Source organism: Filicampus tigris, chromosome 8, assembly GCF_054856515.1.
Source record: "Filicampus tigris isolate MCC_2025a chromosome 8, RoL_Ftig_1.0, whole genome shotgun sequence".
Classification (NCBI taxonomy): domain Eukaryota; kingdom Metazoa; phylum Chordata; class Actinopteri; order Syngnathiformes; family Syngnathidae; genus Filicampus; species Filicampus tigris.
Genome location: NC_141224.1, coordinates 11,127,928 through 11,141,565, shown reverse-complemented (window position 1 = coordinate 11,141,565; position 13,638 = coordinate 11,127,928). Strand labels below are relative to the sequence as shown.

Genomic DNA, 13,638 nt, shown 5'->3' with positions numbered 1-13,638 from the left:
TAATAGAGAATGGGAATAACCCTGAAAGCATTTCATACTTATACAGTAATAATCTTTTATAGGGCAAGGAAGCATGTTTGGTCAATTAAGTTGAAATGAATGCCGCAAGCCTCACTACAAGGCAGTAGAAGCCAATCAGTGAATAAACGGCAATGATAATACACTCAAGAAAGGGTTCTAATTAAATATGGTGAAAGAAAAGTGAGTCATAATTATCAATATAATAATTTTTCTAAATGATTCAACAACTCTATCACACCTTTAATTAGAATACTTTTCTGATGTAAAAAAAGTGAACCCAGAAAGGTACTTAAGACTCGTAATAAAAAATAACATAATTGCCCAAAAATTTTACGTCAACAAATTAAAAAATGTTTAAGGAAAGTTTAGTTAGTATTTGGAGAACCATGTAATTTGCCCTATCCAACCAGTAAAAAGATGTAATAAAAACTATTAGTCAGCTATAAGTATGTACTGTATATGATAATAATAATGATAATAACAATAAGAAAATTAGAAATATTACAAAATGTTGTAGTGTTGTATCTTGGATTCGAAATGTCATTTGTGACCCCAGTCCGGGGAGTTTTGTGACAGATGTCATTTCCAAGCACCGTCTGTGAAGGGTTTAGTGAAATGAGTTCTCAGAAACTCTTAACAAACGAAAAAGAGCAATCTCTTTGGCGGTGAAAATGTATATTTCCACTCAGGCATATCTTTATTTGGTACCATTTTCTATGATTTGTCATCATGATTTTGTTGAGGAAAGGGGTAGTAGTAGTAGACTTAGTAGATAGTATTGGTGTGTGCGTGCGCATGTGGGGATGATAGTGATGGGGAGCCCTGTCTCTTTGACACAGGATCAATAATTGGCCGAGACAGGCAGAGAGGCCAGGGATTACGGATCTAATTGGACTGAGAATAGGGAGGACAGGAGCGCATACACACGCTCTCTCGGTCGAGATGCATGCTCACACACAAGATAGATCCGTCAGGCTGTGCGGCTTTGAGGCGGCACCATGGTAAATATACAAAACACACTCACCGAGGGCCACGCAGACACACAACCCAGGGTCCCATGAGAGCTGTTAGGCAGTACATCACACGGGAGGCCCTGGCTGAATCCCATCCAAACAGAGGACGATGATGGTAATGATGATGAGGGGTGGGGATGTGTGGGGGTGGGGCAGATCAGGTGTTTGCTGTCTAACAGCTCATCACACGCACCAAAATGAGAGAGAACGAAGATGGATGACCCCTGAATTGAACAAGACACCACTAAAAGACCACAAGCTTGTGCATGGGCCTGGATGTGTGTGTCATCAGCGTTGGTTCACCACTAGTGAGAGCACTGTGATATCATGTGAAGGATATTGCCGAAATCTGAATTTTTTTTTTTTTTGTATTGCAGGGGAATGTCCGTTTCCTCAAGCTGCTGCTGTCTCGACACGCCAACTGGCTCCAGAAAGATTTGGAAGAGATGACCCCGCTGCACCTTGCCACGCGACACCCTTCTCCGAAAGCCCTCGCGTTGCTGCTTAAGCACATCGGCCCAGGGGAGGTCGACACACAGGACAAGAACAAGGTACAGTGGAGGGTGGGAATGAGGAAACCTTGAGAAGGGATTACAGATTGAGGGATGCCCCTACCAGGATGACCAGGCTGCAATAGATGCAAAGTGGTCAGCATTAATCACATGATGTGATGCTGTGCAATGTTAGCATAAACAGCATTAGCATCACAGGTAAACAGACACCTCCGGGAAAGTGGTCATACTCAATTCTTGTCCCAGTTGGTCGATACAGAATCCTCACAGCAACTGCCTCTCGCGCCCTCCGAGCAGAAGAGGAGGTGTGGGGGAGGAAAGCGGAGAAGTGGCAGTGAAACAGGCCAAAATCCAGATATCAGTGGTGATAGACTAGTTGCATACTAGGTGTGGTTTAACCAAATAAGAGTGTGTAGAAATAAGTCATGAACTGAGATTTCAACATTTCTACAGAGGTAGCAGCGCTAATTTCCACAGGTAGGACATTCCAAAGCACTGCAGCCCGAATTGCGAATGCGCAAGAACCTAATGACTTCTTTGCAGCTCTCGGAGTCACCACAACATCGCTGTGTGGTGAGCATAAGCATGGGATGGAACGGAAGGTACTAATACTGCTATGTCAGCAAGATAGGAAGGTGTTAAGCCTTGTAATATTTATATACGTAACATAACCTTAAAATCACATCTCAGGTGGACCGGGAGCCATTCTAAATTGGCCGGTAGATGGGTAATATGATCAAACTTACAATCGTTAAGTCGAGATGTAATAAAAGCAGGACCTATTGTCTCTGTGTCACTCATGCACAGAATTTGCCATTTCTTAGCAATATTGTGAAGATGGAAAAAACAACGTACTTCTACATAATAGTGAGATATTTTGTTCACTTGTTTGTATTTAGAAACAATTTTTCCGCACGATGATCAAGAATTGTTTCATCTATCTTTTCGAATGTTGAGTTAGTCTCAAGTGTCATGTAGTGAAAAAACAAGATAACCGCTCTTTAATGAAAGATCAGCTGTGTACTCACCGATAACATTGATGAAGGTAACGAATGTGCAGGATGTAAGCGTGCTTGAAAAGGTGTGACTGAAGAAGAAAGTAGGTTTAAGCGAAGGAAGGGAGTATGTAAGGATGCATTAATAAAAAAGCAGGTCTGAAGGCAAAAGGAAGAAAGGATGGAAGAAATGAGGTCAGATACCAGGGAAAAAAAGCAGGTCTGAGGGGAAGGAAGGCTGGAAAGGGGTCAGAAAGGAGGGAGGGGGAGTATTAACAAAGGAAGGAAGGTAAAAAAGTTGGTTTTGGTGAAGAAAAGATGAAAGGAAGGATGCAGCAATAAAAAGCTACTTTTACGGATGGAAGGAAAAGATGTGAGAATAAAATGAAGAAAAATTTAAAGCATACCTAATTTTTGCCCGCAGTGTACATCAAAATCCGCAATTTTAAAAGATAGCATTCCGGTGCAAATTTTCTTATGAAAACGAACGTTGAAGAAAAGAAACTGATGTTTTCTTTTCATATTTATTAAAACCGTCATTAGGATTTAACGCTAGGACATGATAAATTAGATTTGTGAAAAATCAGCCGTCTCTGTTCCCCTGTCTTTCCTCTAATTTGATATACAAGAAACCACCACGTCTGAGGTAAAACAAACAATCAAGATATAGAAAGCGTGATTTATAAAGTGTGTCAGTAAATAGTCATTATATTTTGAGTCCCTCTTTAAGGTACAATATGTAGTGTGATTGAAATTGTACTATGTTGCAAAAAGTCCCTATTTAGCAGGCTGCCATCATATCTTTCCTCTTGCCATTGCTTTCCCCCTTTTCGTGGTATCACAAAAACACACGCAAAAAAACAAAACAAAAAAACAGGAGTGAAATAATTTGTAGACCTGATTTGTCATAAAAGGTAGTGGTTCAACCTTATGAATTGAGGTCACATTTTTTTTCCAGGAAATCTTGCCTAAATGTTATGACTTTAAGGTCATTTGTTTAATTTGTGTGTAATTACAACACGCACTGAGAACCTTTCTACGGTCTGCCGGAAAAACATCAAGCCTGAGTGTCAGCCGCATAACAAATGGGATTAGTCTAGGAGTTTGAGATCATGTGCACTCATGTCGCAGTTCAGCCTTAATGTCTGTGGCCACAAGGACAGAGTCTCTCTTGTCCGTCGATGCTGAGGTGTGACATCAGTAGTTTTGTAATGATCCAATATGCATCATCATGTCAGATGACAGCCAGTAGCTTTCATTTAGGCGCTATCTGGGTTCCTCCTCAGCTCCAGCGTCAATGTGAGCTTTGTGTTGACACTTGCCCTGAGATTTCCTGGTGGAGTATTTTTCATTTGCGTAATAGAAACGCTCAAAGCCGCAAAGCCACAACGGCACTCACTGTTCTAGACCCAAGTTGTCTTCGCTATCTCTTCCCTTTTAATCTGTCCTGATGATCTGCCTTCACAGCAAACCGCCCTGCACTGGTCAGCGTTTTATAACCGGCCGGAGCACGTTCGCCTCCTCATCAAGCACGACTCCAACATCGGCATCCCTGACAGCGAGGGCAAGATCCCCCTGCACTGGGCCGCGCACAGCCAGGAAGCCAGCGCCACGCAAACTGTCCGCTGTATACTGGTACACGTCACGCAAAGTCGCCATGAATGTCATATCCGTTTCGATTAGGAAGGAAGAATTGAGTGCACCGTTGTAGATTGATTGTGTATTTTCTCTACGCCAAACACAATGTCAATTGCACGCTTACTAGGCACAACTACAATATATACATTCACTCCATCCAATATTTGGGCAAATAACCGTTAGGAATTCGTGACTCACTCAGTGTTGCTTTTGGCAGGCTTTTTAGATTTAGTCTTAGTCTTTGGGGCAAAAATGCTTATTAGTTTTAGCCACATTTTAGTCATTCCTATTCGTGATAGTTTTGGTCTGGTTTTAGTCCACGAAAACTCAAAAAGATTTGTCTAGTTTTAGTCAATTTTAGTTAAAAACGGACTTACAAGGTACCCACCCCATAGCAAAAACTTTCTGATCTACTAAGGATTATGCATTACACACCGATACAGTGGTAGCATTGGAATCAATGCACATTACTCCAAAATAAGTCGAGAACCAAAACATTTTCTTTGGCAATAGTTGTGGCTTTTTTTCCACCTATTTTGTGGCCACATTTACCGTTACCGCTGTCTACAATGCATCGTGTTGTTCTTTCTGCTTGGGCATCGTTTGAATTTGGACTTTTACAGTTCCGATTCTGGTTCTTTGATTTGATTCCGGTTCGGAACAATTCTCGATTCTGATTCTTAAAAAAAAAAAAAAAAAAAAAAGTGAATTATTTTTGGACAAATCGCATGAACTTCTCTGTTCTTTAATTTCAGGAACTTTTTACTGTTTGTGGACTTGACTATGAATTACTCAAAGGGTTGTTTTTACTTTTCACAAGAGCTTTTGAGAAGCTCAAGACAATACAGTAATGCAGCTGTTACTGAAAACACCCTATTGAAGCGTAACAGCCAATCAGCGTAAAGCTGCGTGTGTGCTCCGCGCTCGCTCTCTCTCCGGGTCTCCTGGACGAGCCAGGCACATACACGACGGGAGTCGGCGAGTTAGTAGTTCAAGGTAATGCAATAGACTTCGCCAAAATTTTAGTAAATGTCAGTCGACTATAACTCACTTGTAACATTACTATGAGCCCTTCTATATTAGCGGCTAACCGCTTTGTGAACGACATGGCTCCTTAGAGAAGTAAAGTTGCTTATAATATAGGGAAATGGTGATAAAAGTAAGACGTGAGTGGCAGTGTGTGCGTGTCTGTGTGTAAGCCACGTAATGAAAAGCTAAACACAACTTTATTTATAGAGAACTTTAAAACAATAACTGCTCCAAGTGCTGTACATTGTGCAAAAATTGACGGCAAAGTACTGCATGTGAAAGTCCGGTCTTGGAAACATGCTTATCTTTCTGGCTAGTAGCTGCGTTGAGGATTCACTTTTATGTTTTTGAACTTTAAAACAAAGATGGTTGAAAGATAAACATTTCAGTTATAGTGGATTTTTAGGAAACGATTTACTGTAAGGAGATATTTGTTAGACATGCAGCTGAGCCTGGGAGCTCCCTGCACTTTTTTGTGAGACTTAAAACAAAGTTGTCTATTTTTTAAGATCTAGAAAAGCTTTAACATCTTGTAAATCACTAAAGACGTTTAATAAACATGGGCTTAAAGGCATTTAAACAAAGTAAAGTGTTGGGGTTTTTTTTTTCATAAATTTTACACAATTTTACCCCATTTTTCTACAAATATCGGCTTCAAATATCGGTTATTGGCCGCCTTGACTACTAATAATCGGTATCGGCCCTGAAAAAAGCGGTGACAACCACAACGGTGCATTTTAAGGGCAAGCAAAAAAAAATTGCCTAATCTCAGCAGTCTATGGAAGCACATGCCATATGTATAATGTATTATTGTATTAAGATAGGGTGAATTGATACCCTGGAAAAAAAAGGGTTAAAATACATCTTTCAAAACCTCACATTCATCGGACATTCTTGCCCACTATAGCTCAATTGGTACATTTCATGTCTTGCATGTGTGCAGGAAGCAGCTCCCACGGAGTCCCTTCTGAACTGGCAGGACTATGAAGGTCGGACACCCTTGCACTTCGCCGTCGCCGACGGTAACGAGGCAGTGGTTGAGGTGCTGACGTCCTACGAGGGCTGCAATGTGACTGCCTACGACAACCTCTTCAGGACACCGCTGCACTGGGCCGCCCTGCTCGGTAAGATGACGCACATCCCACATCGGCTCATTACGTGATCCACTGCCTTTTCTTGTCCTTCCAACATTGTGGCTTGCCGGTTTAACTTGGTGGGGCGTACTACCTGAAAAGTAAAATGTCACTTATTATCCACAATTTTAGCTTATTAGGTTTGTAGGTCACACAAGGTCACTCACAAAGATACGATTGTCAGTGATTATGTGTGAAATCGAAACCCTAACCCTAAAGCAGGGGCGTCAAACTCCAGTCCTCCGGGGCCGCCCTCCTGCATGTGTTAGAGGTTTCCTCGTCCAACACACCGGATTCAAACGATCGGGCTCAAGATCAGGCTCCTGCAGAACTTGCCGATGAGCTGATCATTTGAAACAGGTGTGTTGCAGCAGGGCGAGATGGAAAACAGGCAGGACGGCGGCCCTCGAGGACCGGAGTTCGACACCCCTGCCCTAAAGCCTTGAATTGGCTTTCAAATAAAACGAGACTGCTGTATAAAATGTATGAAAGGAAACTTCAGTTTAAAATAGCAGCTTTTTCAGATTTGAAAAAGCATACAGATTGCAATAAATGATTACAGTTAATGTAAATGAATCCATCCATTCCTTTTCTATATTTCTTATCCTGTTGAGAGCAGTGGGGAGCTGGAGCCTGTCCTATCTGATCCGTGCAAAACACAGATAACACCCTGAACCAGTTGCATAAACAAAATTGTTGTTTCTTAAGTAACTTTTGGTTGGTTTGGTTAGTTTATTCTGCATTCTTACAATTACTTCTCAATCCCTACCTTCAAATGTCATGTAATACATACATTTTGGTGGGAATTCAATTATAAACCATTAGATACTTTGAGGTTGCCTCCTGGTAGTAGTAAAATAGTAGTGTGAAGTGGAAGTTGAGAACTATCTGCATTTTCTTGTTTTTAACATGTGTTCACAGGCCACGCCAGAATTGTCCACCTGCTGCTAGAGAGGAACACGTCGGGCACCGTTCCCTCAGACAGCCAGGGAGCGACTCCTCTGCATTACGGGGCACAGAGCAACAACGCTGTGAGTCATGCGCACACAGTAAACCACTCAATGAATAACAGATTTTTTGACTAAAATGGATTACCACACCACCTGTAGGATTTTATTTTTGTACTGATCAATTTATTTGCCTTAAATTGAACCCAAATCCAGTTTGGGAACATCTCAATTGATCTGAGTTGGCAGGTGTCCATCTGGTTGATCACCACAACAATACAATAAAACAACAACCAGAGTACAGAAAGTGCGTAAGCAGATCAAAACGGATTTTCCATTTTGTCATCTTTAGTCAGGAAGTTTCCCAGCACTCAAAGACCTACACGTGTTTTTTTAGCCACTTGAAAATAAAACTGTATTCTGTGACAGGCTCCTGCCTGAAAAAAAAAGACCAAAACTGACTACAAAAAAATGTATTTTCTTGCCATTTTTGTTATAGGCCAACACTCCAAATGTGAGTGTGTGTGTGTGTTTGGGCCCTGTACATGTGTGCGAATATGTGCATGTTTGTATTCCAGAGCTCAAGTGTTTTTTTAACTACTTGAAAACGATTTTGCAGCAGCCGTGGATCTGAAAGTTGACCCCTGAAACACAGGGTCCACTTTTATTCAGAATACCTTCACATTCAGTTTTGATGAACGTATGACATTTGTTTTCAAGTGTTTCTTTTCAGATTTCTGTGACATTTTTGTAGAGTGTGCACACACGTGAAAAGCCCAAAAATCCATTAAGATGCAAAGTACCTTTAAGTGCAAATCTGGATAAAAATGCTTAGAAGAATATCGTTTTCAATTCGCAGACTATTCCCCCTCTCCCACAATGCTGATCTCACTCCATTGCACCAATATGGGGCTCAATAATTTTGTCACTTCTTTTGTGGAATTTATGCCCTCTTTTTGACATTTGGGTTTAGTGGAGGCTTCCCCCCCACACCAGCAGGAATAGTACGATCATCCCATCATCTTTCATCATCAAGTTACGATTTTCTCATTGAATTAGACGGTTTTTTTTGTTTTTATTCTACTTGAAAACTCTTTCCTAGAAATTACTCCACAAAACTTTTTTTTTTTGTGCGTGTGCGTGAATAGGAGACAGTCGGAGTGTTTGTCTCCCACCCATCGGTGAAAGATGAGCCCGACCTGGAGGGCAGGACGGCCTTCATGTGGGCGGCCGGGAAGGGCAGCGATGATGTCATCGGCACCATGTTGGCCCTCACGCCTCACATTGACATCAACATGGCCGACAAGTATGGCGGCACCGGTGAGCACCGCTAAAATTAGACGAGCCAAGGGCTACGTGCGCTTGTATGTGGCGTGAATGAGTTCTAACACACCTTACGCAGCTTTCACCTTGTTGGCTTTGATTGTCAAGTGTGCAGCCCGCGGCCTCTCAGTAGCGAGGCATGGTGATGTCAAAGGGGATTTCCCAGATGACGAGCCAGAGAGGGACGCTGATAGTGTCAGCAAAATTAATGGGAGTTTGCCATATAGACTCCCGCCACTGCCAGCGCCGCACCTCCTGCGCACTCACACATGAACACACTCGTGACACGTCGCCACACCCCTGACGCCGAGGGGCCTCTTGGATGTATAATCAATGTCTAGCCTGGCCATCATTGTTTATGTATGCATTTGCAAGCTAGACAGCGTGAAGGACAACGTGGCTGACTGGTAATCACATCACTTCCTCGAATTTGGGATGATATCAATATCATTATGTATCGCGATTGACACATGATCGATATCAATAGAAAATGCATTCGATAAAAGGTCCCAGTTTGCTGCTATGCTTCGGAATGAATAATATGAATGAATAAACTTCCAAAACATACCAATAAAATGTAAATGCTTTTAAATCCAGGTTAATTAAAAAATCTCATACCTATGATTAAGATTTCTAAAGTATTTTTAAAATCATGTTCATGCACTTTAGGGTCATTTTAGTAAGCTATTTTAAACGTGTATTTTCTTTGTTTTTCAATATATTTCACTGTATGTAACAGTTTTTAAATGTTGTACTTTTAAGTATAATGGTGAAGCACATTGTGTTACATGGTGTATGAAATGTGCTATACATCAAAATCAGTGATTCTGTTTCCTTTTACAACCCCTAGGTACTGTTCAATGCCTAAACAATGTGAACACACCATACCTCTAACCAGCCAAACAATGTCTTGATAACGTAAGACTAATACAGGATTTGAAGGGGAAGAAAACCCCAATGATATGATCTATACGCTCCCACTAGTCAAAACACGTCATTCTGATTAATATTGCATTTGTGGAATATGAATTTAGCAACAAAATCCACCCATTTTTGTCCATGTCGGGGGGCGGCCATTTTGCCATCACAGTTGCTCAGGGCTCAGGTAACGACCAATCACGGCTCACCTATTTCTCAACCAGAACCATGATTGCTTGTTACCTGAGCCCTGAGCAACTGTGATGTCATTTTCAGTTGGCAGAAAGTGGCAAAATGGCCGTCCCATGTGATGGCTAAAAACGGGTCGATCTTGCTGCTTAACTCATATTCCACAAATGCAACATTAATCATAATGCCATGTTAAGACTAGTGGAGGCTCACAGAACATATTTTTGTCAATATTTTAGGGGGGTTGACTTCATCTTGAATGTACATCTGTACTGCAACATAATGACAGTTTTTCCCGGTATTTTTCAGCTAGTTACCTCAATCATGAATCAAAAATTATAGTTATGATGCTATATAGTTGTACACCACTCCAAAATACAACCACAATAATAATCTTATTGTTGATAACTGTCAAAACTCAGCATTGTTTTCATTGTAAAAGCAAAATATTGGATACAGCTCTTGCCCTTACTATTAAATTGTGCAAGTGGTCATAATGTTGTGGGTGTACTTCTACCGCATTATAGTGAGGTGTGTGGCGTCCATTTGGCTAGACATTAATGTTAGTGTTGCTGTTGTCCAAACAGCGCTGCACGCAGCCTCCCTGTCAGGTCACGTGAGCACTGTCAAATTGCTGTTGGAGAGGGGAGCCATGGTGGACTCTCTGGACGTAATGAAGCACACGCCGCTGTTTCGTGCCTGTGAGATGGGACAGAGGGACGTCATCCTCACGCTCATCAAAGGTGGGTGTCAGAGGTAGTAGCAGTTTCATCCAGGAATCTGTTTGCCTTGTTCCAATGCTATTTATGTTCTCTGTAGTTGTTATGTCAGATCTGTAGCTGCTTACTGTGTTGAATAAAGGCGCCGCACGTGTGGACCTAGTGGACGTGGACGGTCACACTGCTCTCCACTGGGCAGCTTTGGGAGGGAACGCTGAGGTCTGCCAGATCCTGATGGAGAACGGGATCAGCCCCAATGTACAGGTGAGCTCTGAAGCACCTCGCGGTGATAGAGCAATAAACGGCTGGACCACAAATTCAAGTCTCTGGTCTCGAAAGCGTTTCAAATATGCACTGTATTTCAAATGAATTTTGGTTGTAGTTAACTTAGCAGGCTAAAAAAAAAAATAAAAAAAAATAAAATAAAAAAGGTTTTCTTCTCAAGCTGCTGCCCGTCCCTGAAGTCCTCTGGCATCCAGTGGCGATAATATACATTATACATGTGGTTTCATTGCAAGTACACTATGTAATGAGATCTAATCTAAGAGAAAATGCCTGCCTTTAATCGCACAATTATGCTTTTTATTGGCACTTGCACCCTATGTTTATATTTGCGGTTGTGGTTTACTGTGCTGCCTCATACTGAGAGCTGTTTCTAATAAACAGTATGTGTCATCTCTTGTAGTTTCAAAGTAAGATCACCAAAATATTGTTGGCCTTTTAGTCTTGGCAGTTTGATCATGTGACTATTATTAATGTTGATAAGACAGAGGTGATGATGATGCTCTTGTGGCGGATCTTATTAGATGTGTGCAAGTGTGCCTAATAGAAAGTGTCCGGTTCGTGTGTAATATCGGTCGAACGTAATATGCAACGTGTTTTAATAATCATTTAAAATCAACTCTCTATCACACCTTTCAATGAGCTTTATGATCCGATCTGTCTGGCAGGACCAAGCAGGGCGGACTCCTCTGCAGTGTGCTGCTTATGGTGGCTACATCACATGCATGGCTGTCCTGATGGAGAAACATGCTGATCCAAACATTCAAGACAAGGAGGTAGAATTCCGATGCCATGCTTCCATATCTTAATCCAGTGTTTTAAAATACACATATTGTTTGGGAAATGTTGTTATGGTCCACTGAAACCAAGATTGAACTTTTTTGCAAAAACTTTATATACAATGCTCATCACCATACCTACAGAGAAGCATGGGGGTAGCAACATCATCATTTGGGCTTGTTTTTCTTCAGATGGAACTGTGGATTTAGATAAGGTGGAAGGAATTATGAACAGTTCCAAACAGCAGGCAGTGTTAGCACAAGGTGTGTGCCGACCTATTTAACACAAGTTAAAATTGATGATTGATTTCTGGATACACCCACATCCCCAGTTTTACAAGGGTGTGCACACTTTTTTTTAGTTTTACTTCTCTTTAAAAGAGTTGTACAAGTTTCAGGTCAAGTTAATGGTGGAACATTTGGGGAATTGATTTCCCTTGGTCTCATTAAAAAAATGAAAATACCACAAAAACCTGACATTTGAACTGGGCTGTGTGGACTTTTTATGTTAAAGTGAATGAGCTTCACTTAGTGTTTTGCTGCTATCTTGGTGCCAAGAAACTACGTATGGTGAAGTGAGTTGAGGAGCTTTCTCTAGTGCTTTGTGCCATTGTGTCGCATCAATAGGCATTTTTAGAACCTTTTCTAGGGGCGGTGTTAATTATTCACTAATTTATATCAAAACGATTTACTTTGGGGACTTTTTCTAATGTAAGCTATGTACCTTGGTAGTTTTACAGTTACTCGAGTAATTATCACACAGTATGTTTTTACCTTTTACCGCAAAGGTTGGCACCCCTCCATTTTTTTTCCCACTTAAAAATCGTCGCCGGTATGACCTTGTTTCCACAGGGTCGGACTGCTCTCCACTGGTCGTGCAACAATGGCTACCTGGATGCCGTGAAGCTGCTGCTGGGCTACAGTGCCTTTCCTAACCACATGGAGCACACAGAGGAGAGGCGAGTCTTTGATGATGATAATGACGATGAGACGTAGCAGTCACAAAGGTAAGGAGACCTTCAAAAGGCTGTGTGGGTGACAACGGCGTTCACGCGCAGGTACACGCCGCTGGACTACGCGCTGCTGGGGGGCCACAGCGAGGTGACCCAGTTCATGCTGGAGCACGGCGCCCTGTCCATCGCCGCCATCCAGGACATCGCCGCCGCCTCCATCCAGGCCATCTACAAGGGCTACACGGTCCGCAAGGCCTTCAGGGAGAGGAAGCAGCTCCTGATGAGGCACGAGCAGCTACGCAAGGACGCCGCCAAGTGAGAGAAGAACAAACAACACTCACTTATACATCCGTCCTTGTCTTGTGGCGTTTGTTCGGTCACCGCAGGATGCCTTTGACAATGACATTGTTTGTTGTCGCACTTTTCCTCGTATCTGTCTTTCTCGCTGTCATCCTTGCACACACGTACATCTTTCCCCTGACATGCTGCTTTTGCTCCTTGTCATTTACTCACGTCTCATATTTGTTCTCTACTAGTACCACACACCATGAAATAGATATATTATGTAAAGGAAATTGAATTGTTATAGCAATAGATGTTAATGATGAGCTTGTCTCAATTTAGTCAATGTGATTTGGCCAGTTTAGTTGAACCCAAAGCTATTACAGTGGTACCTCTACTTACGAACGTCTCTTCATATGAAATGTTCAAGGTACGAAACGCCTCGACAGGAAAATATTGCCTCTAGTTACGAAAGAAATTTCAGGATACGATAGGTAAAAGTATGGGCTGATGCTCGCAGCTCCGGAGTTTCCTGCACGCAACATACTCATAGCTGCTCTGCCATTGGCTATTACCTAGCATCTTCCTGGCATCCCATTGGCTAAGAGGGACCTCTACCGTACGTGTCTATGTGTACAGGTAGATAGATAGATATGTGATAGATATGTCTATGCAGCGTCCTCGTCATTCGCCTCTCGGGCCATGAGGTGTTCCGATAGTTTTACGTGAATTAGAAACAAGGAAACAAGGAAAAATTTTTCCCGTCAACCGTCAGCAAAACGGGCGTCCGTCAGTGATGGATAGATGCACCGGTCCGTCACATAGACGGAATGCCCAGCTCTGCTAAAATGGCTATTCTGACTAAATGCCAAAAAAGTCTCCATGTAAATCCGGCTATAGTTGAA

General features: G+C 42.0%; 1 protein-coding gene across 4 annotated transcripts in view; it reads left to right on the top strand.

Annotated features, from left to right (window-relative positions):
- The window catches only part of invs (inversin), a 33,867-nt gene that overhangs the window by 11,340 nt on the left and 8,889 nt on the right, over positions 1–13,638 (top strand). For 3 of the 4 annotated variants that reach the window (XM_086038198.1, XM_086038199.1, XM_086038197.1), the window contains exons 5-14: positions 1,412–1,585; positions 4,009–4,176; positions 6,152–6,332; positions 7,263–7,372; positions 8,437–8,608; positions 10,306–10,461; positions 10,580–10,701; positions 11,388–11,495; positions 12,351–12,457; positions 12,557–12,766. In XM_086038198.1, the coding sequence (XP_085894324.1) occupies positions 1,412–1,585; positions 4,009–4,176; positions 6,152–6,332; positions 7,263–7,372; positions 8,437–8,608; positions 10,306–10,461; positions 10,580–10,701; positions 11,388–11,495; positions 12,351–12,457; positions 12,557–12,766 (1,508 nt within the window). Of the gene's footprint in view, positions 1–900; positions 1,023–1,411; positions 1,586–4,008; positions 4,177–6,151; positions 6,333–7,262; positions 7,373–8,436; positions 8,609–10,305; positions 10,462–10,579; positions 10,702–11,387; positions 11,496–12,350; positions 12,458–12,556; positions 12,767–13,638 lie in introns of those variants that run through there. The other variant, XM_086038200.1, reaches the window with a different exon arrangement.